Genomic DNA, 23,753 nt, shown 5'->3' with positions numbered 1-23,753 from the left:
TCATCTTAATCAGACATTTGCTCATAGTTTGTAAGAGAATCGCCTGCCTCGCTGTACACATGGCTTATTTTAGAACAGTGTTTCTTAATTGTCTTTTAAAATCTATGCAGAGAATTAAATATGGTGAATAGCATGCCACAGTTGCCAAATGATCCTGGAGTTCCAAGAGGAAAGAAGATAATTCAGTTTCAAATAAAGTTCTGCATTGATTTCTCAAAACCACTGAAGTTAGTAAAGCCATATATAGTTCATTCCAGAATGTGGTTGGTTGCTCCTTTTCCTGTCTGACATTCCTTGGGTCTTTATAATACACATTTGAAAACGTTCTTTAGGAGGAAAAAAGAGAATTCTGTTTTCCCCTCAAAAGCACAGTCTTTAAAAGCAGTGCCTTTGTGTATGGGGTAATGTTTCTATATTCGGTAGCAAAGCCATATAAAGCAGTTGATCCTAGACAAAAATAAAATCTTTTGACTGAATGACCTTGCTTATTTTTCCAAGTGGTGGCGTTTAAATGCTCTCACAGGGATTTGGTTAATACGCGTTTTTATGTTTGTACATACTGTAAGAATTCCTAACAGCTGTTGGTTGAGGGAAACTTCCGATGAGGGAGGTATTTGGTCTTTTGCCCTGATATTTATGAAGGTAAGGGAGGATCTTGTTTACTCACGCTTTGTCAGCTTTGTAAGATGACACTTGTTTGTGTGTCATTGGAGGTCCAGCCTGTTAATTCCATTAGAAATGCGAGAAAATGAAGATTCCCTTTTAGGGGGATTGTTAATGGTTCCTTTGTTATTTATTCTAAAAGCTGGGGGAAAAGGAGGGAGAAGGGGGAGAGAAGAGATCGCTCTGTTAAGGATTTAATCTTCTCAGACAGAAGGTTAAGAAGTCTGCCGGTCTGCATCAGACTGGCATCGCTACAAGCCGGTGATGCAGCAAAGCCATCCAATTTTGAGGTAGCTCTTTTGAGCTGCAGAATTCAAGTGAGTGTGTCCTCATTATAGAGCAACTGGCTCTTCAGAGTGCAGCATGATATTAGTCATAGGTTGGGAAGATGACCATCTTTCCCCCTTTCTATTCTTTATTAAAAGATACAGTTTTCACAGCACCCAGACTATGAACTTAAGCTGTGGAGTCTTTAATTGCTGGGAAAGTGGGATAAACCATCAGCCTAATTATAGCTTGGTCTAGCCCTGATTTGTTTAAGTGTTCCTTTAGCCAAAAAACTCCCAGAAAATTGGACCCTCAAATTCCTGGGGTATTTATGATGGTGTGTAGGAATTGCTGTAGAATGAAGTTGGGTATGGATTTATCTTTCCCTGAGTAATTGAAGTTGGTATGCTTATTTTGGAACAGGCTCCAGGGCTAGGGTGTTTCTTGCTCTGGAATAATCATGTCCATACATGGAGTTATTTAGAAGCTACTTTCTTTACACAAGTGGGAGGTCTTTAAAACATAACAACAAAAAACTTGCCAGCTTTTTGAGCCTTTTCCTTTTAGTGTTTCAGAGTAAGAAACTACAGGTTAACTTTTCCTTCCCTCACTCTTGTTGCTTTGTTGGGAATTTATTATCTTTTTGGATGCTTCATTTGCCTCAGAAAGATCTTAGGTTCTCAGTGAACTATCAGTGTACTAGCTAAAAAAACCCCAAAACAACACAAAATTAAAGATTGAAGTCCATGGAAATTTGTGAATGTGTAACCAACCAGCAGCGTTTTAAAAGTAACTTCCAACCAACCACTTAAGAAAAGGAAGGGAGCACATACTTCATCATTAACTTATACCAGAAGATGAAGAATGTCAGTCTGTGTTTTAATGGGAATTTTTGTGTCCTTAATCTGTAAAGATGGTGATCCTTGTGTTTTGTCTGAAAATAGGGTAGGAAGAATTCTTTGGGAACGCCACTTACGATGAGGTAACTGAAAATTATAATTTATCTGCTTAGCTTCAGCCTTCTGGTTCTCATTTAGCAACCTCAGTTCCAATAGCATTATCTGAAAACCACACAATCTAGCAACTGGAACTGGGGATAAAGAGGCTTTTCTCAGTAGCGACTTTAAGACCCGAGGAATTGAATGATACTAGCCCAAACCAGGCTAGAACAATGCTGAAACTTATAAGGCGCTAACATGGTTTTGCTTTCTTCACTGACTTAGGTTATAGTTTAGCATTGTTTTGTAACATGATTAATAGCATAAGTACTTCTTTATTTAGGCTGAGCCCTGGAAGTGATCTTTCCATTAAGTTTGGGATTTAAACATGATTCAGCTTCTGAGCGTTGCACAGAGTCCAAGGATGGGTCTTTTGCTGAGCTCCCCAGTTCACTCTTTCAGTAGCATTGGAACACCAGGATTAATGATTTATTTGAAATCTGGGCAGCAGCTTAGCAGAATGTACATAGTGTGCTAACACGTTGTTCTGTTGGGATGCAGTAGTACATCCAAGAGATCTTAAAAGTGTCGTGCATGGCATTTAGAAGCTATTTCCCCAGGGGTCTCTTTTGACTCTGTTCTTTCAAACAGGGGCAACGCCTTTGTGTTTCACCTGATGGAAAACAAATCCCTGCTACCGGGCAATAACAATAGCGCTGATGGAAAGTAGCTGGCAAATGCCACCACTTTCACTCCAACTGCACAATGAAAATGGAAAAAAAAAAGTGAAATCAACACAAGGAACCTTAGCAGCTTCCTGGGGATGTGATCTGTGCCAGTTATGGCCAAACAAAACACAGAAAATGTTGGGTCTGGCTGAGGGATTGCCCTGCTCTTGTTCCTCTCTGCACACACAGAGAGTGCAGGTGATTTTAACACTTTGAGGAACCATGTGGTGGGCTGGCTGGGGCATAAGCCATATGGATGTCCCTTTAAGTTCATACAGCCAGTGTTTGACAGCATAGTCTGGCCTTGGGCTTCCTGTGGCAGGTTCAAGAACAAGTGTTGGTCTGATGTAAACTTGCTGTACTTGCTCAAATCAGCTAAGAAAAATGGTTAACTTTGCCCAAGCAGGCTTTGCCATCCAGGTCAGATTGTCACCATCCTGCTGCTGGGTAGAAGCTTGACATTAAACACAGCGCAGATCCCTCCTTATGTGTCCTGATGACAAGCAGTCACAGCTAACACCTAGTGCAAGTCAGATTTGCACTAGTGAGTGATCCAGCAGTGCACGGATTCAGTGTCTTCATGATGCTGAAACCGAGGCTTGGAGATCAGACAGTGGCTTGGGCTTCTGCTCTGTTGCACCAACAGCGCTGCCAGTAGCCATAGCAGGAGTTGGAGGGAGAGAAGGGAATAAGATGGGAACAGATGCATAGGCTGGCAGCTCAGGGACAAGGCAGGAAAGCTGAGGTGGATGAGCCAGCTCTGTGAAGTTAAAGCCCTGAGAGGCAAATTCAGAAGCTCCACAAGTAGTGATTTGGGTTTTCTGTAGCTTTATCATCTTGGCTTTCAAGTGGCTGCAGAAAAAGAAAATCAGCCCTTTTGGTCAGAGCCTTAGTATTTAACTGCTTGCTGTGGGAACTGTACTTTTAGACTGTACCTTCTTTTTTTCCTATTTGCTTTCAGGATTTAAATTACTGTTTCATTAGGTCTTCTGTATATACAGTGGAAAAATACACTGTGGTGACAGCACACCTTCTAACATCTTATAAGAGAAACCAAATTATCAGTGTACGTACTTGGTTTATGTGTTCTTGCTTTTGCTTAAAAGCAAGCACATGTGAGGAACAAGATCACCAACTTGTGTAGCACATTAGTGGCTCCTTCAGGAAGGGACCCATCAGATGCTGCTGGTTTCTATCTCCTATTAGAACCTGGCATCGCTCATCCCAAACCACAAGGCAGCTCTTCTACTTGCCTCTGAACTTGAGACGTGCTGGATTGTACCAAACTATTTTAGCAGTGGTTGAACCACGCAGGGAAGGTTTACAAAGGATACTTTGCAAGACCCTAAGACTCTGCCCATGAAGTCTTTTAAAATGTGAAATCCAGTAGCTGTCTGGGGGAAAACAAGCCTTTTTTTGTTGCTCTGTTGCGTATGAATTGCAGAGTAGTAGATTTTTATCTAATGGCAGTCAAGTAATGACTGTGACAGTAATATAGGCAGTGTAATAGCTGAGTGATGTAATGCTACTTAAGACAAGATGCAGGTTTGCGGAGCATTATGCCATCTCTGCAGTCACTCCTGTAGACTAAACAAACCAAGTTCTTAAAGTGTTTGTGGGGGTTTGGTTTTCTGAGCCATTCTTTTCTTTGTTCCTCCTCTGGACTTTTCCTCCATTGCCTCTGGCCTACATCTCCAACCAGCAGTGTATTCCAGTTAATAACCTCACTGCTCCTGAGGGGAGCAGATTTCCTCCACAGCCCCTCCTGAGCTGTTCTGTTTGACTCTCCTCTTTATTAATAAACTCCAGATTGTCATTTGTCTGTTTTGTGGTTTTTTTTTTTTCTTTTAATAGTTTCACATTTGTCTCAATTTCTTGTCACTGTAACCTTGACATCCTTTTCTGCAGTACTGCTCTTGGTCTGAAATTCTTCCTTTCAGTTTTATGTGTTTGAGGGATTTCCTTTAAAGTCCAAAGGTGGTTCTTTGTACTTGGCTGTATTGACTTTTATTTGACTGATTTTTGACCGTTTCTTCACTTTATTAAGGACATCCTCTTGAGCTCTTTAGAGTGCATCATGCTCCTTCCAGGTTGGTGTCTCTGCAGTTTTACTCAGACCACTTGCTGGGTTCTGACCCTAGTCAGTAGAAGTGCTGGATAAGTGTGTTTTTTCAAGGAGCTCTGCACCCATGTTACAGGACCTTGATCCTGAAGGAAGGTGCTTTTCCAGCTTGCTCTGTCAAAAAGTATATTTGAGATCTGTTGGATTTACTGCTTTCCTTCTGCCTGTAGAATAGAAGGAAGGAAGGAAAATACATTTGTTGATGGCGTGAGATTCAAGCAAGTCCATCTTGGCAGCTGATCACTTTTCTAAGTTTCAGTTGCCGGTTTATGTATTGTTTAGAAACTTGTTTCTAAAGGTTTCTGGGTGCTGAAGGAAGGCTATCGCTGTGTAGTTCACCAGTTGCTCTTTTCCCCCTTTCTAGAAATGGACGTTGTCAGCTTGCTCCCGAGCTTTCAGAGAAGGAAAAGCCTTTCAGAAGTCCTCCAGGGTGCTTGCTCTTTGCTGAGTGATTGCCCCAGCTTGTTCCCAAAACGCTGTAGGATAAAATTCCTAACCTGTCAGAGGAGGAACAACCACAGACAAAAGTTTCAGACACATAAGATAGCTCCATCATCTCATGCATGAGAAGATGAATCACTCATGAATATAGTGATTCAGAATTAGTGTGCCTAATTTCAGTCTCATCTTTATCCAGCTAACACACCTGAATTGAGTTTCTAAGCGTGAGAAGGAAAGCTTAATAGGTTTTGATAAAGTTCTCTCAAATAAAGTGCAGCTTCATTGACAAGACAGTTCACTGCAGAGGCAAGTGACTGATGCTCCACTGACAATGTGTGTGCAGAGCAAGGTCTGTGCAACAGATTTTAGTCAGTCAAAATCATTCACTGTGGCTGCTTCAGATGATGACCTCTGTTTCTTAAAAAATCTCTCAAATATATTGCCATGGAAAGTCATCTGGGTTGTCAACCTATTTCTAACCTGATAATATACTGTGTGTGTTGCTTGCTTTACAGAGTTGCAAACAGTGAAATTTGCAGGTGGGCTTCACTCATCATAGCTTATGGTTTATTACAGAATCATGGAATCATAGAACGGTTTGGGTTGGAAGGGACCTTAAAGCTCATCCAGTTCCAACACCCCTGCCACAGGCAAGGACACCTTCCACTAGAGCAGGTTGCTCCAAGCCCCTGTGTCCAACCTGGCCTTGAACACTGCCAGGGATGGGGCAGCCACAGCTTCTCTGGGCACCCTGTGCCAGCGCCTCAGCACCCTCACAGGGAAGAGCTTTCTCCCTAATGTGTAATCTAAATCTCCCCACTTCTAGTTTAAAACCATTCTCCCTTGTCCTGTCACTACATGCCCTTGTATTATTTTCTTATTTGTTTTGCCTAGCAACTACATAAGATTTCCAGAGATCTAGATAACTTTTATCTGTCAGTTTCCATATAAATGCACATATAAATGTAAGAGAATGAGAATCAGTCTCTACATATATACCAATGCTATAAAAATAAGCTACCAAACATACCAGAATACCAACCAGTAATTATTGTTTAGGAAAACCACAAAGTGGGCAGACATGGAGCTGGTGCGTCCCTTGTTTCAGTTTGAGAAGGGATGCTGAAGGCTGCACGCTCAGCACTGGAATGTACTGAAGTGAACTGTGGGAGGAGAGCAGTCCTGTGCTGGGACTGAGGATGCTGTGAAGGCATGGCTGAATCGCTGAGGAATGCCTGAGTGAAATGTCAGCACCAAGAGGGGAAAGAGGGACCCAACGGTGTTTCAAGTGTAGGGTTTCCTATTTTGGAGCATGAGTCCAAGTAGGGCAGAAACAAACTGTATTTTGGGGCACTGAAGTTCCTGACAACAGGCTTCGGCAGGAGGGGCTCCCTGCGGGTGCTGTGCTGCTGCCTCTGCTGAAGGAAGTGGAGCAGATGTCACTTCTCAGAACAGATTATGCACAGAAAACATCCAAATCTTGATCTAGATGGGAAGCTGAGCTTTGAAACCAGCAAAAGGCTGAGGGAAGAGGAGAACAAAGTTGTTGGCTGCATTGTTGCCTCAGTGACCCTCCAAACGAGAGCTGCTGAACTGAGCAGTAGGCCTAACCCGTGAGCCAGCTGCATGGGCAGGGGCAGCCCTGGTGTGGGTCTGAGGGAGCTTTGTGCAGCACTGGGGGCTGCTGCCAGCCCCGGTGTGGGTCTGGGGGAGCTTTTTGCAGCACTGGGGGCTGCTGCCAGCCCCGGTGTGGGTCTGGGGGGGCTTTGTGCAGCACTGGGGGCTGCTGCCAGCCCTGGTGTGGGTCTGGGGGGACTCTGTGCAGGACTGGGTGCTGCTGCCAGCCTTAGGCATGTGGGTCTGGGGCGGCTCTGTGTAGAACTGCAGGGCTGCATCAACCCTGGTGCATGGTTCTAGGGGGTTCCATGCAGGACTGTGGGCTGCATCAGCCCTGGCACTGTTATGCTCACTCCAACAGAGCAGGTGAAAGTATTCATGTTTTTGCCAAAGGTAAGTACTTTTTGCGATGCAGAAAGGTTTTGCATGGTTACTGTTGGCTGCAAGTCTAGCTCGTTGGTATCAGATGAATATTGTCTTTTTTGAGTGCATGTAGGGCTGGGAAATATGTATTTAAAAACAGTGGTGTTTAATAAACATTTTCAGCCAGTTAAAGAAGTGGAGGGGACACCTTTGCATTCTGGACACTTGAGAGAGAACTGAAGAGAAAGGAAATAATCAAAGCCGATTTTAAAGTAATACATTTAGCTTGAATTAATACTTCTCTTGTTCATGAATTGAGAAATAGCTCTAGGATGCGTGGAGGTTCAGGTGCTTGTCCCACACATCAGTGTAAATATGGTTAGTTAATTAAAAAAAACAACAAACTAAGTTTGTGGATTTTTAAACTGCACTGGAATGAAAATTGGAATTCTGCTCACACAGACTCCAGGTAACATTTTTCATTGATAAAAGTTTGTCTTTGGACATTTGCTCTTGTAAGAAGGATAAAGAGCCCTGAATAAGTGTTTCTATCCCTGTAATTATCTAAATACAGGTAGATGTACATATAATCCTGGTTATTAAGTAGTGGCAGTTATATATATATATCTTGCCAATCACGATACTAATGACAGCCCAACCAAGTGAAGATTTGTGTTACAGAAAATGCAAATAAAACTGTTTGTTAAACTAATCCACCTTGACAGTGGTTTAAAATCGAATAATCTTTATATTTGCATCACATTTATTGCTGTTAGGAGAGAAATAGTTTTCTTTGCTCTCTCATTTTTGAGTCATTGACATTCAGTATTAACTGATTGTACCAGAAGTTCAGAGTTTTACAGTATAAAGATAAATCCTCTTTCCTTATTTGCTGTAGTGTCTTCTCACTGCTGTTCATAAAAATAAAAGTACATATCTGACCAGGGAAGATTTAGGAGTCCCTGTTTTACTTGATGGAGTTTTATTTTGGTATGGATTAGATGTTCTTTTAATTGATCTTTTTTCAACTGCGTAAAGGTTCCTTGGGTTTAGGATGGTTACAGTCTGTGAGCCATTCTTTTAGGTTTCTTTGTGCAGTATCAGAATTTCTTTGTGCTCTATTTTTTTAAGCTATTTTTGGATAAAAGGCTGAGGTTTGATGTGCACAATGCTGCTTTGCATTACCTTTGTGACGCAGTCGTGTGATCAAAGGTACATTTCTAAAGAGTGCTTTTATCCTCTTGATATATCCGTAGACTTCTGTGCGCGGCGGATTGTATTTGAAGGATAACTAATGAGGAGACTGTGCAACACCTGATTTTATGGAAGGGAGATGGCTCCTCTCTGTGGTAATAAGCGGTATTGGTTTATGGAGAAAGCCACGTAGAAAATTTCCATGTAAGGGAGGCTGCTGTGGAGGGATTGGCAGCGATGATGTCTGCAATTCGAAATGCTTTTCTAGTAGCTGGGTTGATAAAAAAAGAAACAACCAACCTGAATCGGTCTGAAGTGTAGTTATGCCAGCTAACAGTGCTTTCCTTGTGAGCTGTTGTACAAAATGAGAGATCACAGTCAGGTCTGGTTCGCTGATCTAAAAATTACATTTTCTCACATAGTAAATTAGAAAATATAGGGAGATAATTCAGCTTTCAAGTGCTGAAGAACTGAATGCTGAATGAAATAACACAGGCTGATATGCGTCTGTGTGTGTCTTTTACACTGGAAGTTTACTATTCTAGGAGGGTGCATGGCATTTGAGGCACAATACGCATATACATGTTAGATAGATATTAGTACCAACCAGTTTTCGATTGGAAGAGTTTTAAATATCTTAAAATATGCTGGCCATGGAATTCCTATGGTAATTCCTGTATTCACTGTAACAACCCCATGGCATCTGAATCTGCATTGAGGATGCTTAATTTGCTGCTGTGTCAGGGAATGTTGTTCTTTCGTGTTTTTTATTCCCTGATGCAGATTTTACTCTGAGAAATGGTTAAATCAGAGGCCTAAGTTGTGGCTGAAATCACATCTGGTTTCAGGGACCTTAGACTAGAAAGCATCATTTCTGCATTTCCTTACAGTGCCTTGTGAAACAGGGTCATCAAACTTGTCTGTGATGTTTCAGAATTCAGCTGCTCTGTGCAGCAGAGGTGACAGCTTCCTTTTCGTCATGCCTCATGCACCACAGCCCATCTGTGCCATGTGGGACAGGAGTGCACAGTCAGCAAACTACATAGGGCTGGTTTTCATTCCTCTCATTTTAGGAACGAGTGAGATGATGCTCTTTTCAAATGAGTGCACTTTCTTGATGTTTAGGATTAGAAGTCTTATGAAGTCAGACCACTTCTCATCTGGAGGCTTTCTCTTTGCTTCATTTTTATGAGATATTCTACCTAAGGGGAACAGCTGGTATCACATATCTATTGTGTATGGTTACCCAGGCAGGTAAGCTATGTGAGCTGAGGAAGAAGTCATCTGAGTTACGGGAGCACTGTGTAACACAGTGTAAAAGAACTCCCATTCCAGATGATGTATTTAGAATTTGTCTATTTTTCTTTGAGAAGTAAAAACTAATGCAAAGTTGTTTCAGAAAAGCAGAACAGAAATTCTTTTGAAGGGCTTATGTTCACTGCTAAAAGATAAAGTTGTATTTCACCTTTTACTAAAGGATGTGTGGGGTTTGCCCCAAATTGAAAACTGAATAGGAAGCTTGTTAGCTCCACTGTGCTGGTAAGCTTGAAAAGGTAAATACTGATGAAGAGTATCAAATTGACCTGATGGTAAAAATAGGCATCACGTCTTCAGTGCTGGAGTACCTTTTGTATAGATCTATCCACATCAGTAACCCAGAAGTTTTTAAGCTTTGCTTTTTCTTTTAGTTCTGAAAATGAGTACTTTACTGGGGAGGAATGCAAAAAGCTTCTGGGCTGGCCGGTAGGAATTGTTAAGTTAAGAGGTTGCTTCCAGAACACTTTTATCTCCTCATCTGAGCATGAGAAGCAATTAAATCGTTACCACTGCACTGGAGAGGACTGCCTGGAATGGAAAAGATTAGATATTTTTAAGATGTTGAAAGGATCGTGATTCTCGGAAAAGACCCATTTAAGAGTAGTTTATGACCACTGTAGTTATAAACTCACTGCCGTAAAAGGAATGTGCTGTGTGTTGGCAGGCTACCAAGTCAGGGAAAATGAAAGTGCAGCTCAGCGCTATTTTAGTGCATCAGATCTGGGAGGAGCAGGAACAGACAGGGGAGAATCCCAACTGACCTATATTTACTCTCCTCTGGGAAGTATTGCCAGTCATAACTATTGGGAAACTGTCTGCAAACAGCAGATGCGTGAGTGCTTGCAAGAGACCTGCTGGTTTCTGCCCTTAGCCAAGAATCTCTTTCATCCCAGGCTTGGGGACACCTCACTTGTCTAGTCTCTTCTCCTTGAGGTCTCTCCACAGTTTGTATTGTCTCTGCAGTTTCACTTTGCTCTTGCCATTTCATGTTGCCCACAATGGTTGCAGTGTCTTGTCTCTACATTGATGAGATCTTCCATTTTACACCCCTCCCTAGAGACCAAGCTGGAGCAAGGACCCTCTTAACTTTTGTTACTTAAAAAACTAATTAACTCTCTCCCCCCCTTGTACTCAGTGTAGCACAGGTCTCCTGGTCATCCCCACTGTATAAGGCCATGTCCTTTGCTGTTCAGAGGGGACCAGTCCCACTGCTCTGCTGTGTGCAAATGTTAAGTAATAAAACAAGGAGAATTCAGCCTCACAAGTCTCTCCTCTGTGGGAGCAGTTGCAGAACAGGGAGGCATTAATGTGCTTTCCCCCTTCTCGCCTTTCAGGAGGGTACAACCTGAAAAATCCCCTTTGTTTTGATTGTCCTCTCACATCTCAGGCCTTTTCAGTTTGGGCCCTGGACACACCTCTGGGCTTTAGTTACACCAGCACACCAGTGTCTTTGTTGCCAAACTGGTCTTTCAGTAGCTGGAAACGGGAGCACTGCAGTGGCCAGTTCAGCATACAAAGAGCGGTATTCCTGTACAGGATTGTGAGCTTCCCATCTTCGGCAGCTGATGCTAGAGAGAATGTCAGCTCAAATCTGACCATTCTGTGATACCATGATGAATCAGTTATTAAATGAAAATTAAATATACCTCTTTGCTCAGATGTATTATAAATAATTTTGCTGTCCTAGATAACCATTCTAATATAAATACAAACTCACAGACATACGGAGCCCTACCTCATTACTTAGCATATTTTTCTCCTCAACAACTGAAATCAGTAAAATTACCCTGAATTGTGTGCAGAGGTTTCAGACTCCGGTTTGTTTCCCAAGCTTTTAATGGTTATTTTACTGGAGAGATAATCCTCCTTTGATGGAGAAGCAATGTCTGGGTAATAAAGCTGCAGCCTTTGCTGCACTCCTAAAAAGATCTCTGATTCACCTCAATGGGAAACTTAAATGCAGCCTGAGGATGGAATGTTGAGGGTGGTTAGTCCCTAAGGCTTGTCACCATCATCACAGAGTAGAGAGAAATACACAGGTGAGAATATACATTCCTGCTACAGCGAGAGCAGTGCTTCCATGCTGTCTGATACTTTCTCATCCTCTTTTCTTGATTTCTATTGTTTTGTCTGATCTCAACCTTTAGACTTTTCTTCTTCCCATGTTCATCCAGCTGTTAACATGATGAATATAGACGATACTGGAGCTTCCCAGCTAGAATGTGAAAGTTACATCAGTAATGTTAACAGAGTGGGCTTTATTATCCCATTTCACAGGAGAAAGAGGGCTGTGCTGTGGGCATGGTGAAGAAGCTGTAAGAGCAGGGGAGGACCTCCTTCACCCCTCGAGCACGAGCAGCCACAGCATGTGCCACACTGAATCTGACAGTATCCTGAAGCCAGACTGGTACTGGAAACCCTCTTATTGTGCATTCTTTATTGCAGAAAGGTGTGTGGTTTAGGTTTGAGTTTCTATGATAAGTACACTAAGATGTTATGGGAGGGGTTTAAGAAAAAAATCCAGCATAAGAGAATATGTAAAATTGAAGAAAGCCAAAGTGTTTTGAACTTCACTGTTCAGGCTCCTCCCTAAGGGTAGTGCTAACTTCAAGTTTAAAGCTTGATGTTTCCTGGTGTTCCACTCAAATATTATGAGGTATGGCAGTAATTACCTCTTTTATCAGGGCACAATGTAAACTTCCTAAAAGTAGACTGGGTTGCTATTCAGTTTGCACATTCCAGCACAAACAGCTAAGCAGAACATGCTTGACTTGAGAATGTTAAAAGTGATGTGGGAATTCAGGTCTAATACTTTTGATTTCTGTGGCTGTAACTGAGAAGCTACTACTGTATGAGGGGGGAAAAAGTATATGCAGACAAGCATGCAAGTTAAATGCTGCAGCACTTTTGTAGACCCGTAAGGCTAACATAATTAGTTTCTTTTAGAATGTCTTATGCCTCTTCAATAAGCTTTTGGGAAACTTACATTTACAGGTATCTGTGTTTTGCTGCATGTTGTTAGCTGTTAGTGATTAAAGGAGTTCACTCTCGCCGTGTATTTTAATAGCAGATCATGAACTTGTGAAGACACCTGGTTTGCATTATCAGTGGATACATAAGCACATGAAAATCCACAGCCTAAAAACCTCTCTTTAAAAGTGAATTTCCAAAGGTTTTGTCAGTTAGCTTTATGATTTTGTGCTGTTTCAAATCCAGTACTATGCTTTGAGGCATGCAGTTGTCTAAAAATGTAATTATAAAGCTCAAATGCATATTCACAGGGTGTGTGGGGTTTTTTTAGAGGGTTGAAGGTTGCCTCCTTGTTGTTCCAGCAGGCTGCTGGGAGGTCAGGGCAGAAGGGATGGTTAGCCCGGTTGTGAGGTGTTTCTGCTTGAGAATACTTGTGTGCACTGCAGAAGCTGCTAGTTTTCTGAGATCTTGGATCAGAAGGGATAACTGGAACTCTTCCCTTCTTTTGTCAATGAATAATAACTAGCAGTCCTCATCCCCTCGTGTTGAGCTCCAGTCTCCTGCCACAGCTGGCAGTTTGGTGATGGTTACTGCATCAGACGCCATTAAAGTTCTCCTTACAAGTTATTAAATACTGCCTTTACCTCCACCTTAGCACAAACCAGAACAAACTTAAGACATTTATCACAAATAGTGAAGTCCCTAAAAACTGCCAAGTGCAGTGGAGAGAGCAGGAGAGACCAATGGCTTTGGCGTTAGCAGAGAATGTATTAAGGGAAAATGACTGCAGAGTAAATAACTGTTTAGACACAGTAAGCCATGATACACTGAAATAATTCGGGTGGTTCTCTCTAGGCTGCACTTTGTTCTGCAGCGTCTGGTGGTTGCTCTGTTCTGTCTGCTGAATCTGACTGGCAGCAGCTTTAGGTGAGCAAAACCTAAATAAAGTATAAAAAAAGATCCAAAGGCTGGAATAAATGTTTATATTAAGTGTTCCACTAAGCTTTATCAGTGAAACATTTGGTTACATTTTGATTTATGTCAAAGTGGATAAATAAATAAAACCTTTGCAAGACAACTGTTTGAGCTTACTGCTGGACTGGAGGAACTTAACAAAACAAATATTGATTAAAATTAGACTGTTAATGTAACACTTGAGCATAGCAGACTCACAGGCCTTCACTGTCTTCTAACTTCTGGTTGTTTGGGTTTCTCCAGTGTGGCAGTATTTTTGCTCTTTGCTTTTTCCAGTGACATAGAAATTCCTGACAAGAGCCTGGCTCTCTGGCTAGTGTGTACCTATCTCTAATTGTTTCCTGCCCTCCAAATGGGGCCACAGACTTGGGGGTGGGGGAGGGAAACTGGAAAAAATGTAGAAGCCTCACACTATTAAGGTCTCTTTATTGGGGCAAGGGAAAGAAAAGATTGTTCCCTTAAGAATCTCTGTGTGTGTGTGGTTATTTATTTTCTTGTGGAGGGCTAAAGCTTCGCATTTTTCTTCTGAGAGCTGGGATTCTTATGTAATTTTAGGAATTCTGGACCTGAGTTGTCAGGAAAAACACTGACTGTAGGAAATCTGAAACCAGTGCTATCAGCTCCTGAGTTTTCAGTGTTTTCCTTACAGTTCTTAAAAGCAAGGTGTGATAATATCAGACTTTAATCTCTCAAGTTATCCCTCCCCCAAAGAAATTTCTTTAGTTGCAGACAGAGATTGAGAAAACATGAATAATTACAAAGTTCTTAATTTCCAAAGGACAAATTTGGCTGACCCTGTGTTACGATTTAACAGATCACATTTATTTGGGGGCTGAACTTGTGATTTCTCATTGTTCTGCAACTGACAATACAGAAGCTCTTGAAAGCTGGCAATACTTTAACATACGCCAACATTAGGATGACAACATCCTAAAAGGAAGGCTTTCCTGGAGTTGCAGTGTGTATCATTGTAGCAAAAGGCTTCTGGAGCACACTTAATGACATAGTTACTGCTATATTTGTATGGTCTATAATGATAGGATTTACAAGCTGCCTCTGAGTATAGTGTCCACCTTAGGAGAGCTGGGCAGGTGAAAGATCCATGTTGGCCCATGTTTTGCTAGGTTAAAGAGTACAGAGTGGTCAAGGGGCTCCGAGAGGTCTGGTAACACCGCTGGGCAACTGTGGAGGAGCCAGCAGTGTGCGTGCGGGGTGTTGCAGGCAGTGCAGGAAGTGGCATGTGTTTGAAAAAACCAAACAACAAAACCAAGTCTTGTGGTGCTTAAAGGAGGCTACAAGGGATCTGTAGAGGGACTTTTTACAAGGGCATGTAGTGGTAGGGCAAGGGGGAATGGCTTTAAGCTAGAAGAGAAAGATTTAATTAGACATTAGGAACAAATTCTTTACTATGAGGGTGGTGAGGCATTGGCACAGATTGCCCAGAGAAGCTGTAGCTGCCCTATCCTTGGAAGTGTTCAAGGCCAGGTTGGACTGAGCTTTGAGCAACAAGTTCTAGTGGAAGGTGTCCCTGCCCATGGCTGGAGGGTTGGAACTGGATGAATCTTTAAGGTCCCTTCCAATCCCAGCCATTCTGTGATCTGTAAGTGACATCACCCCTTCCCTGGACTGTGAGTTTTGTTCTCACCTCTTCATGGAGCTTCTCTCCTGCCACAGTAAGTGGCATGTTGCAGCGCTGTAATAAAGATGGGGGGGGTGACAAACTCTGCGTGGTGGGAGGGCAGTGCTGCAGTAACCACTGTGGCTCAGGCATGCGACAGTCACATCAGCCAGTTGCTGTCTCCAGGCCACTGCTCCCGGTGCTGGTGACGTGGAGTGCTGTGTGGCATGGGTAGGTTCCCTTGGGGCTGAGGCATGGGATCTTGGCTTAACCTGGAAAGGTCTGTGTGTGCACAGCACAGAGGTTTAAACCACACACAATGACGTTTTCAGGATGGTGTTTTCTTCCCATGTTTCTTGTGCTCTGGCTGTTCCCGTTTAATGAATCCGAGATGCAAACCCAGTTCTTTAACCTGTTGAAGGCTATGGCCAAGCCTGCATCAGCTGCAGAAAGAGCAGTGGAAAGATCTTAACCTATCACAAAACATTACCGTCATTCTCCCTCAGCCTGTTCTGGAGTTGGAAGGCAGGGATGAAGCACGTCCAAACCAAATGTGTTAATTGTGGTGAGTTTGACTTTGCTCTGCTCTTCACTGATGCTTTACAAGCAGCTCTCACCACGGTCTATAAGCTCCCCGCAGCAGGGGTTTGTTGGCCTGTACCTTGCACCAGGAGGTCCCCTCCTACTTGAAACTACTGGGCACTGCTGTACTGTACAGAGTAAATAGAAATAGTGCTCAAAACATCAGAAATAAAGGAATAAAACATGTTAACTGCAATAAAGTACTTTCATGAAGTAATATTTTATTGAAGTTATATTTTATTGGGTTTTCAGGACTTATATATCCTCTGAGTCTTTATGAATACTCGAAACTAAATAGCAACATCTTGGTGAACGCTGAAATACTTGACATTTTCAAGAGGTCAGAATCTATTTGGTAATCCTCGGGAATTTCAGGTAATTTCCTTTAGGCTGTTTACACTTGAGGGAGTCGCAGTTCTGATGGAGGGGAGCAGGGAAGCGGTGCTGGGCTGGGAGCTTAGTCCTGGACCATGGGGGATGTGTGAGGGGAAGGTGAGGCCATGTGCACCTCTGTGCCATGCTCGTCAGGTGCCTGTGTCTGGCCAAGTCGCCAGCCTCCATACAAATGTGCGGCTAGATCATACAGGCAGGGCCAGGGGGGACGCCGCCATGTAGGGACGGGTCTGGCCGTCAGCCCTTCGGCACGCTATGGTTATCGGTGCTAAGGGTCTGAAACAGCCGCTTCAGAACACCACACCGCTGGAGCCAGGGCTGAAAGGACTTCGTGTGGGCCCTGGCTCAGGGATAATGGCGGCCGGGGCACCGTGGGCCGGGCGGTGCCAGGCCGAAGCCGCCAGGCGGCGCCGCTGGGCGGGCCGACGGAGGGAGCATGGTGCCGCTGAGGCCGGGACCCGGAGGGGCGGTGGTGAGGGCACGGAACGGGGCCGGTGGCGGGGCAGTGCCCTCTGCGCTGGGGGAGGGCGGCCGCAGGGACCTGGCGCTTGTGGCGTGACTCCGCCAGGCCCCTGGTGTGTTATGTCCGGCAGTCTGCGCGGGAGGGGCTCTGTTCCGTTCTTTCTCTTCAAGCAGCTCTGCACTCACTCGTGACAATGATATGTTTATTCCTGAGTAATGGCTCTGCGGGGCTGCCCGCCGTGCAGCGCCCACTTCCCCCCCGCTTTGCCGCCGATCAGCAGCGCGGAGATGTTTGGGTTTCGCAGCGAGTTTAGTTTGGATAAGTCAGAGTTCAGGCATGTTAATACAAGCAGGTTTCCGTCAGATACGCTCCAGGCTGGTTCCGTAATAAGTATGGCTGGGCGCTGTGTGCTGCTGCATCAGGATGAGCTGTGGAAGCCCAGGGCAGACCCCTGCTGTGGGCAGCGCTGGCCCTGCTCTGAGCCATTGCTGGTTTGTGCCCTGGGCTGCTGCTGGCCCCTGCTGGCCCCATCTCTGGGCACTGTCAGGTCCCACATCCCGCGGCTCCTGTGCTGCCACATGCAGAAAGGACACAGGGCACCTGGGAGGAGAGTGCGAATCATACCCTGCTGCTCATCATGAGCCTGGAGCCCAGTCCTGCGCCTGCCAGCATCTGTCAGAGCTTCAGTACTGACTCCAGTGGGGGCTGGCTCTGCTCCCCAGTGTCACATAACTTTCTGATGCCACATAACCTTCTGAAGCGAGCTGCAGCTATGAATGGGTGGGCTATAAGGCAGCTGCGTTTCCTCTTTCCCATCGCAGGGTAAATGAAACAATTGGTATTCATGCATTAAATCCTTCTAAAATAAAATCTCGCGGCTGCCATCTCTCTGTTTGCTATATTTAAACTGGCCGGAAGATTATTTAAATATATGTCATGGACAGTTTACAATGAGAATTATTTCCTGCCTTAAAAAAAAAAAAAAAAAGAAAAAACCCAAAAAAAACCCCAAAAAGAAGCCGTGGGTTTAAGATACCTGGCAAGTTTATTACAATGAAATGTCACATTCTTCAAAGAAGTCATCAAAAGAACAATTTTTAGCCATGACTGGTTTCCAGCATTCACCGTTCAGAAATGTTGCAGTGTGATTTTGTTGTAAATGGAATAAATAGAAAAAGCCTGCACGTTTGATCTGCCTGGCATTCCTGAGTGTTCAAAGCAGGATTCTGGCTATCTAGCTGAGGTCCTGAGGTTTCTCCCTTAGTGCCTCTGCACTTGTGACCACATAGGGTGCTACTCTGCCTTGCTTTTAATGGGGTGTTTCAAGCAGCCATTGCGAATGCCCCTATAAAAATGCCCCTTCCTCTCACTTGGTAGCATAGAAGGTTGTTTCATTGAATACTACGTAATGCATATCAAAATGTTGGGGGGGTGTCATTGAAAATGGGCTAAATGGACTAAGAAAATTGCATTCAGAATTGTGCTTCCATGTGGTGGTCTCATAAAATTGTAAGCATTGTTTTTTTTTCTGTGAATGTATCTTAACATTTTTGATGTTTTAATTTGTTCTCATCTTTTTTTTTTTTTTTTTTTTTCTTTTTTCTTCCCTACTCAGCTCTTGCCCCTGTTCTTTGCCTCTGGTTTTGTTGGTGAGGATATCACAGTGATGTCTGCATTCAACCTGCTGCATTTGGTGACAAAGAGCCAGCCAGTGGCCCTGCGAGCCTGTGGGCTTCCCTCAGGTTGAATGGGTGCTGCTTGTGGTGTCATGCATAATGAAGGCCCTCTTAGGAATGGTGTCTCTGCTGCAGGAAATGATGTGCTATGGGTTGCTCTGGTTTGTTTAAATTTGCCTTTGAACCAGAAGTTTGATTGCTTTCTTTTTTTTTTGTGAAGGTCACTGGATTGAGTGACTTTTCGTATCAGTGGTTTTAGGATGCTTGGAAGTGCTGTCTTGACTTCCTTGCCCAACATAATCTCTCTTAAACTTTGTATGATTTTCCTCATTCTTGGGAAAAACAGTGAAATTAAGCTGAAAATAATTTATTAAATGCAGTTTATATTTTTTTAAGATGCACTGAAGAATTTAGCATATAGATTGTTACTAAATTACAGGGCTGAAAAATATTTTCCCAAATCGTTAGCATTATACCATAGTTACACTCCGTGTGTCCTTTTTTACATTTTTATTCAAAGTCAAAATATGTTACACTGAAAATTATGTGCAAAATGTGCAGAATTTAAAACTGAATTCTTTCATTCCTCTGACAGCATGTTCTTTAGTAACGTGATACTTTAAATAAATCAAGGGAAACATGCAGTTTAGTGCCCAGGTGCAGCTTCATTGTTCAGGTAAGGTCCAGGTTCTGCTATTAGGTCTGTGAAGGACCTAATAGGACCCTATCTCCATAGATTGGTTAAACCATGCCCTGCCATAGGACCCTATCTCCATGGATTGGTTAAACCATGAAAACCTTGAAGCTAATTGTTCTGTGTTTCACTTAAACAGCAACAGCATCTCTGAAGTCTGCGTAATAACGTCAGCGTACATGGTTCTGTGGGAGAAAATAAAAGCTGCACTGAGCTACTTCTGAACATTACTAGGAATTTTCTTGACACCCAAATAAAAAAGACACAATACTAGCTGATTACTATTTGAAGAATCAAAAAAGAACAAGTCCTGAGTGTTTGAACTACACTTGCAACTGGTTCATAAGAGTGCAAAATGTTACAAGCGCTTTTTTCCCAGAGCTGGACTTAGCAGGCATATGGAGATGATATTTTAAAGATCTTTTCAGTGATAAGACATCAGTTTTCAAGCTGATGGGTTTTCTAAAGCTGATTGCACTTTATTTGAAAGAAATCTGAGTCCAATATTTGCAGCATTTGTGTTCTGTTTCCCCCCACATGTGCACAAAACTCCCATTAACCTAGATAGGAGATGCAAACACATATTGAGGAAGAGAGAGAATAGCTCACATTGTGTCAGCCTGACCTTGGTTTCCTGTTATATTTGCTGCTGAGCCAGATTTAAAATCCTAAAAATACAGGGTAAGCAAATTTCCTTAGTCCCCGTTATGCACTTTTTGATGTGTGCTCATACTGCTGGTGTCTATCTTAAAATGGGGGCACTCAGTCTTCTGGCCTTTTTGCTCCTGCTCTGAAAAGGAGATATCGAAGTTGGTCAGCTAGAAACACAGGCCATGGGAGGTTTTGCTGTGGTGTACCTGTTTGCAAAGCACTACATTAGCTATTTTGTCAAACCATTTTTTTCTGGCATAATCCAGTAGTCATATTTTGGAATAAAAAACTCATAACACTACTGTTTATTCTTGTCCCTTTGATCCATAACCATGCAAACATTAATAGATTGAGTGCCACTGACTGGCTGCGTTATATATACATATGTATATATATATGTTGTATATATATATATAAAACGCATATACATATATGTATAATATCCCAAATTAGTCTGTTAATAGTGGAATAATACACAATCACATTTCTCACATATTTTAAGAGTAATCTAAATTCCCCAGATGCTTATAAATTGATGTAGGCTTGCTCTGCCTTTGGTTTTGTTTTTTTGCATGTGGTGTGTTGAGGGGGGTTGCAAGTAAATGGTATGTAGCATGTATCAAATTAAACATGGGAACGGGATCTAGAGGCAACATCTGCTTAAATGCCACGGTGCACTGGGACTTTAACTTTTGAATATGAAGAAAACACCCTGAGTTTTCTGACTTTTTTATAACATAATACTTTAAGTTAGGACTTTTCCCACCACCCTGTTCTGTGTGAATTGCAACCCTGCAACTACACCACCATGCTGTGTGCCCACTGAGTCTGGGACGGCGTGAATTTTGGTCGTTTTCTTAATTCAGTGGCAAATTCCATATGGAAGGAGACTTTCTAAACTTCTGGAGCCCCTGCCAGCTTGGCATAGGAGAGCAAAGGTGCAAATTGGACTAATTAATTTTTCCCCAAAAGTTAAATGAATGAAATAATGTTAGAATTCCAATGACCTCCTGTCTCTCCTTTAAAACACAATTTTGTAAGCATGTGCAAGTTACCCTGGATCAGTTGTGCTACTGAAGTGGTTTTACTTCCTCTTTCTCTGTTTGTATATTAGCACCAGGAGCGTGGATCTGTGCTTCCGAATTGTATTTGCATTTTTTGTTAATCTTTTTTTTTTTTCTTTTTTTTTTTAAGTTAGGACTAAACATTTCAGTGTGTGCATTTTGCCCATAGCATTTTTTATAGCCAGCATGGTAAAGTCAGGGCATAAGCAGGCATTTCCCAGTAGATGGCACTAAGCATATGCTGTTTTGCACGCCTAGCACTCTATGAAAAGCTTCCCATTTAGGAGTCATTCATACATAAAGTACACCCTGAGACCTTACAAACATTTACAGCTATTTAAAGAAAACCGTGAGCATTGGGAAAAATCACATCACTCTGTGCTCGTACACAAACTACCTTCACACTGGTTCAAGGTTTCTTCATTGCCAGTGATAATTACATCTCCATTGTGTCTGTCATGTGATGTAGAAGTGTTGCTCCTTGAGTCCGCTTTATTAGAGCTGAATGCTCTAAATTTCTTTGGAAATGCAGGATGCACTCAGTACCTGACAGGGTTTAGTTCACAGAAATTACAAAAAAAAACCAAAACCAAAACAAACAAAAAAACCAAACCAAACCCAAAACCACAACAAAACCCCCCGAAACTTTTAATGTAAAAACTACTTCAGCTGCTTTAGTGCATACCGAGAAGTAACTGATACAAGTAATGATTACACAGATTCCATGTACATATGTTTTCTGTAGCAGACCACCAAGCTATAAAGTAAAAAGATAGCTTATTTTGCTTTGCTGTGTCTTTTAATTATCATGGGTTCTCATTTCTTTAAAAAAATCCTTTATTTCTTTAACACTTTGAATATTGTGCTGCTTACATCACGGTTTTTGCATGAGATAATTTGGCTTTTCCTCTCCTGTAGATCAAGAAAATTATGGTGCTTGTAAAATTAAGTAAAAAGTAATGATGAAGAAATCACAGGGGTAGACTTAGCGGGGTTTCTTCTGTGTGGAATAATAAAGTCCTAGATTATATTAAATTGTTGTGAAGTGTTTAATTACTGAAATAACTCCTAGTAGGAAACCATACTTTTCTAGCTTTAGATTAAATTATAATACATCTGTATGAAGATGGTGCTGGGCATATGGTGTAAGTCTTTATTAAGTAAATATCTGTGGTTTCTCATAACTTGTTTTATTAAATCTTTGTTAATTCCAAATTTCAGTATAATGCATTTTCATAAAATGGAAACAGTGAGCAGAAAATTACTGGGTCTCAAAATTGGATTTTTAGTAGTAATCTGTTAACATAAAGGATTGCTTTTAGGAGCAGATCTCGCAAGCAGTTACATACACGAGTTATTCATATGCATTTGTCCCTCTGAACTCTCAAACTGCTCATGTCAGTGAAATCATCTGTGTGTGCCGTGTTTGCCAGATCTGGCTTTAACAACGAAAAGTCTAGAAAAGACCTTAGTCTGATGTGTTCAAAGTTCAGTAGTTGCTGTAAGACTTTGTGTGACTTAAGTATGTCTGAACATTTCATATTGTATGTTTCTGTGTTCAGAGAGATAATTCCCATAATGTATGTTATAACTCTCTCATAGTTTTTTGTATCATGTATCACCAAAGATGTACTATTACAGATGTTTGTTCACGTGTTCTTAAAGAAAATAAAAGTAAGACTGATATGTTGTATAGCAAACCCCACCAGTATGGCTATGGTTAAATGCCTGGCAGTGTTTTCGTTATAAATCCCTATTTTCTCAGGTTTATATCTTGAACGTAAAAATTTGCTCTGGGTTTAAATATGTCCCACAAGGTCTCAGCTGGATGTACTTGTTCCTCAGAACTCGTTGGGAGCGAAAACTAAAACTCATTTCTGTGAAGAGAAATGAAAAAAAAAGCAAATATCAACTTGGAAAAAAAAATCAATTTTAAATTTAAAATACAGTCTTACAAATGACCAAGCTTCCTGCCTCCCAGTTGTGAGGAGTTTGATAAATGCTTGAAAAGAGTCTTGGAAAAAAGCAGTGTGTGAGCACAATAGTAAGTAGCATGCGAAGCTGTTCATGTGTCATTATTATATGTCTGTGTGTATGTCTGCCTTCTAGTCATATGATAGCAGAATGCCATATTATCATCATAGAGCATGACGTTATCGTTTTTGGAATGGCTTGAAAATGGGTTTTAAAAATTACCTTTGTATATAGCTGCCTTAATGGGAGCGCATTCAATGTTAGTCTGTGTTTACATGTGTATTTTGTACTCAGTCTAGAAGTGTTTATTTTGTATTCAGTTTAGGATGTCTTATTTGATACAGTTTAGAATGAAATTTATCTGTAGATACCTCATTGTGAGTGATGCTCTTATTGTGCCTGATGCTTGCAAAACTTGGGATTATAAAACCAGAAACCCTTTGCGAGTTTACCCTTTCTGCTTGTACCTTACGGTTTGTTTCCTATTTTTCTCCCTTAACTGTTGTTCTGTCAGTTTTGCAGTCTCCCTCAACAGATAGAAGGTGCTTGTCCCTGACTCGTCTGAGTGGAGGCTTCTCTGTGACTCTGGCATTGGGTAGCACAGGGATGATGAGACCTTTCTTGTGCTCCCAGACCCAGCACAGAGACAGTTTCTTAATATGTTCCCTGATAGATTTCTTAAGGTTGTTTGCATTCCCTTCCTGCTCCCATAAAGGACCCACAACAAGCCAATTCTACATGTCTTCCAGGAATGTTTTAATTCTGGTAGCTCATAAATTTCCCATGTTCCATTCCTGTGCCCTCTGCAGCTCAGGCTTACTGTGTTTTCTGCTTAGTTGGGTATGGAAAAGATGAATTTACAGCACTGTGTTCCTGTGTTTTAGTGTTTCCCATGAAAAGCCACTTTTTTAGTCACTGGACTGTCTGTTTATAACTGGAGGTCTAAGAAGTCCTTTAAGGGCTGCCTTCATTTTTTTTCCCCTTCAATTAAAAACAACCCCTGACTTTGTCCTTTCCGTGAGGAGTACATGGTGAAGGTTGCA

General features: G+C 42.1%; 1 protein-coding gene across 3 annotated transcripts in view; it reads left to right on the top strand.

Annotated features, from left to right (window-relative positions):
- MSRB3 (methionine sulfoxide reductase B3) overlaps positions 1 to 23,753 on the top strand; it is an 85,208-nt gene that overhangs the window by 1,968 nt on the left and 59,487 nt on the right. For 2 of the 3 annotated variants that reach the window (XM_061348505.1, XM_061348503.1), the window contains exon 2: positions 18,267 to 18,393. In XM_061348505.1, coding sequence (XP_061204489.1) covers positions 18,318 to 18,393 — 76 coding nt within the window. In that variant the 5' untranslated portion in view covers positions 18,267 to 18,317. The remainder of the gene's footprint in view (positions 1 to 18,266; positions 18,394 to 23,753) is intronic. The other variant, XM_061348504.1, reaches the window with a different exon arrangement.

The sequence above is a fragment of the Neopsephotus bourkii genome, unplaced genomic scaffold, assembly GCF_033783945.1.
Source record: "Neopsephotus bourkii isolate Nb327-2 ecotype Australia unplaced genomic scaffold, CSIRO-AGI_Nbou_v1 NB_359, whole genome shotgun sequence".
Taxonomy (NCBI): domain Eukaryota; kingdom Metazoa; phylum Chordata; class Aves; order Psittaciformes; family Psittacidae; genus Neopsephotus; species Neopsephotus bourkii.
The sequence above is the reverse complement of the archived record's forward strand: the minus strand, read 5'-3'. Positions and strand labels throughout refer to the sequence as shown.